The 6,000-nt window shown below is 40.5% G+C and overlaps 1 protein-coding gene across 3 annotated transcripts in view; it reads left to right on the top strand.

The window, feature by feature from the left end:
* The window catches only part of PRKCD (protein kinase C delta), a 67,927-nt gene extending 62,770 nt beyond the window's left edge, over nucleotides 1-5,157 (top strand). For all 3 annotated transcript variants that reach the window (XM_075159233.1, XM_075159235.1, XM_075159234.1), the window contains 4 exons: nucleotides 2,018-2,156; nucleotides 3,005-3,193; nucleotides 3,445-3,573; nucleotides 4,616-5,157. In XM_075159233.1, the coding sequence (XP_075015334.1) occupies nucleotides 2,018-2,156; nucleotides 3,005-3,193; nucleotides 3,445-3,573; nucleotides 4,616-4,774 (616 nt within the window). In that variant the 3' untranslated portion in view covers nucleotides 4,775-5,157. The remainder of the gene's footprint in view (nucleotides 1-2,017; nucleotides 2,157-3,004; nucleotides 3,194-3,444; nucleotides 3,574-4,615) is intronic.
* The last annotated feature ends 843 nt before the right edge of the window (nucleotides 5,158-6,000 follow it).

A 6,000-nucleotide genomic window follows, 5' to 3' on the forward strand; every position in this document is an offset into this window, starting at 1 on the left:
AGGGCATTAACATGCCTGAGATGAATCTATATCTGTGTGTCTTTTCCTTAGCAACCAGAACGATGGAATGTTATTTATGTTACACAAAAGCGGCTTTGTTTCAGTTATTTTTAAACACTGCCTTCAAATCCTGAGTCTATTTAGTTTGGAGGCAAGGGAAAGGGTCCTTGAGGCTATCAATTCCTACCGGCCTTGTGAAAACCACTGAGGTGAAGTGGTCTGCTTTTGCCTTCCGTTGAAACCACAATATTGATGCTTCTCCCTCACCAGGTTGAAAAATCAGGGGCCAGATCCTGACCAACTGCTTCTTACTGTAAATACCAATGCCACAAGAGATCAGAAGTTTATTTTAATGTCGTTTTTCTCTCAATTTCCTTTCTCCAGCCTTTTCACCCCACCCCCAGCTTCAAAGCAGCATTTGGTAGCGACTTGCTGAGGTAGCTCTTACCTCTGTAACAAACAGGTACAAGAATAACGGCCGTGTGCCCAGAACATCTGGTACTGTCCATCTCCCTCTATAGAAACAGGAAGCATCTGTTGCAGCATCCATCCTTTAAAGCAATTTTCTGAAGTTAGACACTAGTAAAAAAGTGTTTGTAAAGAGGATAAACACTACAGGAATCCTCCTTGGTGAAGAAAGATGATTCTTACAAGCCTATCTGCCTCTCAGAGAAGACAGCCGTAACTCAGGAGGGTACTTTATGTACCCGACTGTATCCCACTGCCTTCTGCAGGTTTTTATACAGGAGGAAAGGATCAACCTCCAGCATATGTTGTCATCAGCATGAAATCCTTCCATCCCAGATTTTCTAGAGCATTTTTAGGCTTGCTGTTAAAGTTCCCTATGTTAAATTAGAATGTTCCTGGAGGGAGATTTCATAGTATGAAATATTTTCAGAGACACGGTACCATTTTCCAACAAGACACCAGCAAAACCAGAGGTACTTTTTTTTCCCCGTCTCACACAGGACGTTTACCAGCATAATCACAGAACCTGACTGGAGCAGTTGTAGGTAGGCGTTGCATGTAAGTGCACATCCATACAAAAGATTTTAGAACTTCTTGTAGCTAGGCAAGTGCAGCGCCCTAAGTTACAATGAGCTTTTCCCATCTCAAGTATATTCAATTTACTCAGGTGAACAGCAGCTGATCTCCAAAAATGGAAGGATTTTATGGTGCATTGCATTAGATCAGGGACTCTTGGTTCGAGCTGCAGCTCACCATCTTGAGCAGTGTAAGTAGCTGATACTGGGAACTTCAGTTACCAGGAGAAAAGATTGCCCTGTTCTCATGTAAAAGTATCTGCTCTATTCAAGTCTGTCTTGGTAAGCAGAAGGGCTGCTCAGTTTCTCTTCAGCCTGCCCTCCTTGGTATGTGCTTTTGCAGCCAGATGGACAAAAAATGCATCTCAGTCAAAGGGAGGGAATGTAGCTTTTGGAATGCTGTTAAAAAGTGCTTACTTGATTGAATAGTGTTATTCTGAAAAAAGACATGAATAGGACACTTCACAGACTGTGGCCATAACACATGAACCCCCTTTGTGCTGTAACTAGAAACAGGTCACAGGTAGTATTAAAAATTGGGCAGGCTTCATTCATGTTCCTGCCAAATGCTCTAAGAATCCAACAATACTTCTTTTGAGCTACAGAGTTGGTGTAGCACTATGTCAGCTGGTGAGGCATTACCTCATGCCTCCCTCCAGCAGCAACAGAAGCACCGGGTGTGCTTTTGGATCTGAAAGCAAATGTTGAGGATTATAAAATCACACGCTATATATACACCTCAGCCTGTTACCCACTCTGACAGAGAGAGAATTCTTCCCTTCTCCCTACCACCTTCAAAGTACAAAAATACTATTTTGTATGTATTGTGTTGATGGCTGATTATTTTCTTGAAAAGTTTCTTTGTACGATGTAGGGTAGGTGTTTATCAGTGAAGAAACTGCATGCATCTGTATATAAAAATGACTCACTTGTCCTTAAAACATAACTTGTTTTTTAAACACTTTTTTTTGCAGAGACCTGAAACTGGACAATGTGATGCTTGATAAAGAAGGCCACATTAAAATAGCTGATTTTGGAATGTGCAAAGAAAATGTTGTTGGCGAGAACAAGGCAAGCACTTTCTGTGGGACCCCAGACTACATTGCTCCTGAGGTCAGTACATCACTGCCACACACTGCTGGGATGGATTTAATACACCGATGTTAGAATGGCTGTTGTGATTAATCATCCCTTTTTAGACTCATAGTTCAGAAATGTGAAAGTCTAATTAGCACAAAAAAAACCAACATTAAATCAGAGTTCTCTACAGAAGGTACTTGAGACTTGTAAATATTCTATAGCTGCAAGTTTAAAACAACATGGTTTTGAAAGGTTAAAATGTTCAGGTTTTGAACAGCTAGCTTTCCCGTGCGCCTTTACAGCTTAGCATATACACGGGGCTCCTGCAAAATGAATCTCTGGGCACTGCAGATGGAGAACAGACTTGTGCCCGAGCAAACAACCAAAATTCAAAGCAAAAGCAGGTTCTAAGGGGAATCTCACTAAGTTAAATGCCCTGTGTTCATAGTTGGGTTTTTACCCGATTTGCAAAGTAGTCCAAATAAGGTAGTTAGCTGTTAAATCTGTAAGTGATGTCGAAGTCTGTTTAGTAGCAATCTACTTTTCATTGCTACTTGTCTACTTGTTCCCTTGTCCCTTCATCTTCTAAAGAAACTAAAGATGTTTTCCAAATATACGGTTATTTAAAGTTAATGGAGAAAATTTCTGAATGACAGCAAAGACCTGTCTACTGAGCTGTCCACGTTTCCACAAACAGCAGCCAAGGATAAAACTAGATGTGCATCAGTGTCAACAATTTGTCAAATAGCTGGATTTTTTTTTTGCCTAAATATCCCAGTTAAAGATTCTCTCTTACAATCCCTCTTCTGTTTGATATATATATTGCTTGCCTTTTACTAATCACTTGTATTTCTTCCACTGCACTTCTTCTGTGGAACAAGATCCTGCAAGGTTTGCGGTACACGTTCTCTGTGGACTGGTGGTCATTTGGGGTCCTGCTGTACGAGATGCTTATTGGACAATCCCCTTTCCATGGGGATGATGAAGATGAATTGTTTGAGTCAATCCGAGTGGACACCCCTCACTACCCACGCTGGATTACCAAGGAATCAAAAGATATATTAGAAAAGGTAGGACTGATGATCAACGAGTGGGTCACGGTACAGTATTTGTCCAGGGAGGGACAAACCTAGGCCTTTAAAAGGAGCTGTTTATCAGCAAGCAAATTACTTTTACAGATGGAAAGCCAGGTCAGATTAATTACTAATGGTCTGTTTACTGTAAGTAACTTTTGTTCTTTTAGCAGTATACCCATTGTTCTTGCAGTGCCACCTACCTTTTGAGCAGACATAAGGCTTTACCGGGTTATCTTCTCTTGCAGCTGTTTGAAAGGGATCCAACAAGACGACTTGGGGTCACTGGGAATATCAGAGACCATCCTTTCTTCAAAACCATCAACTGGACGGCACTAGAGAAGAGGGAGGTAGACCCTCCTTTCAGGCCAAAAGTGGTACGTGGGTTATTCTTTGTTCCGTGGCAGTATTGCAAATGTCAGCCTAGGGGTAAGGGGCGATTTCTCTAACTTGCTCAAACTGTACGTGCATTAAATACGTGCCGTTTCAAAACTCGTCTGAGACTCTCCAGGGGGGCAAAAAGATGCATTCTGTATACTTAGAGCTATTTAGAACTATTTGTATACTCTATTCTATACTAGAGCTATTTAGAACTATTCTCTATACTTAGAGCTAACTTAGAACTATTTGTAACGTACATGTCTAATGCTACCTGAAAAAACATCTACAGACAGACAGTGCGTTACTCGTAGTCTGTATCACCATGGGATGATGCTGCTTCACTTCACCTGGTTAAAAATCCAAACTAGTTTTCCTCCACCCTGTACTGGTACAGGTAAAATGATCTGGAGATAACACGGTCTCTTTAAAACGTACTTACATACTCGATGGAGAGCTGTTCCATTCGGGACCAGGCGGCTTCATGTTGCATGTTCCCATAGAAATGGGAACTCTGGAATTGTAAGGATCTTAGACAGTGACCTTCGGAGCTTCGGAGTGTAAAACATGGTCTTTAATAATGTGAATTTCTATGAAACGCGTGCAAATATTTTATCCAGACACAAAGCAGCTGCAATAGCACATCGCTTTTTTTCTCTGAACAAGTACAGACCATAAAATACTTTCAGGAATTTAAAAATTTTGGTTAATGGCAAGAAACGTTGGGCTTGAATGTAAGTAAGTGCTGCATCGCTTTTGTCAACAGAGAATCTTTGAGTAATTCTATGAAATCTTATCACCAATCCAGGTGGTTCCTCTCTGAAGGGACCTGGTGCTGTTTGTTTTCAACTAGTAATAAGCAATTGTCTAGTTATAATCTTACAGTGGTGTTAAAATAGGCAAAAAGGAGATTTTTCTCTAAAAGGGGGGGAAGGGAGCGAGCTCAAGTAGTAACTTCCGAACCTTTCATATTTAAGCCATTTGTTCTGGAAGAAATTACAAAGTTTGTCTCAAACTGTGTTCCCTCTCTGTTTAACACAGAAGTCAGCAAGCGACTACAACAACTTTGACAGAGAATTTCTGAGTGAGAAGCCAAAATTGTCTTACAGTGACAAAAACCTGATCGAGTCCATGGATCAGTCTGCATTTGATGGATTTTCTTTTATTAACCCTAAATTTGAACAGATCTTAGACAAATAAGTCTCTGAACAGAGTCGGACTTTAAAGCAGGGTTTAATGTTATGAACTGAAAACTCCGAAGTGTTACGTGTTCCAACGATGTTGTTGATACTTCAGAATAATACACAGTGGTGTGATTGATTATGTCCAACTGCTGATTTATTGGCAGTGTTCTTTTACGCATGGTTGGGTTTAAGGTATGTGAATCATGTCCATTATTTTCTCTATTTGGGAAAATGTAAATTCTGTTTGGTACTTGAATGTAGTTATGTTATATATATATGCTGTATATTTTGCTCGAGAGAAGACAACGGGGAACAGAAGATGTCTTTTTAAAAAGAAGTGTTTGAGCTCTTGGTTCTTTTATTTGTCTTCAATTAAAAGAAAGTTACATTAAACTTTCATTCGTGGCTTTGTGATTTTTTTTTCCAGAATATACAGTTAAACTCCAGTTGTCTTTAAACTACAGTAAAACCCCAGTAATTTGTAAGCCCTGATCACTTACAAAAATAACACAGATATTTTAGGAGAATTAACCAAAATGAGGAGCTGGGCAAAAGCAGAGATTCAGCGTGTAACACTGGCTCTTGGGGGAAACAGCTCGGTGCCGCTCTTATGCTTTTTTGCAAAGCCTGTCCCTCACTCAGAGCAGTCTGGGCCGAGCAGAGTCAGCCTTCAGTGGCCTCGCTAAGTATTTATTCTGAGGCAGTGTAAGCGTAAGACAGCGAGACCTGAAGTATTCCACAGCAGCCACAGCGTACTGTTCTGCTGTTAAACACCACTTCCTATTAATAGAGATAAGCAATACGATCGCAGCAGCTTACCAGGAGAAAATCATCAGGTAACGACCGTGCGCAGCATTAGCACCACTGGCCTCGTCTGCTGGAGAGGAAGCATCTTGCTTAACTGCCAAGCACAGAACCTTTCTTCCGGTCTTATTTGCTTGTTTTTAATACAGCAGCTGTGGCTCCTTCTACTCGCTGTAAAAAGAGCACAAAACTAGATCTTGCTTTGTTGCAATACCCACTTCTGAATTTTGATTTTTAACCATTAACAAGAAAGAAAAACTACTGTAGTTACTGCAAAGCTCTTTCCAGAACTCTTCTCCTTGCAGTCAGCTTGTAAAATACAGCATGGAGCAAGGTCCCTTGCTCCTCAAAAGCTTTCTGTATCTTGTAACACTATTACAAATGATTTAATTTTCTCAGCCACTGAGCAGGCAGAAAAAAACATAGTGGCAAGTATCA

The sequence above is a fragment of the Calonectris borealis genome, chromosome 10, assembly GCF_964195595.1.
Source record: "Calonectris borealis chromosome 10, bCalBor7.hap1.2, whole genome shotgun sequence".
In the NCBI taxonomy this organism is placed as follows: Eukaryota; Metazoa; Chordata; class Aves; order Procellariiformes; family Procellariidae; genus Calonectris; species Calonectris borealis.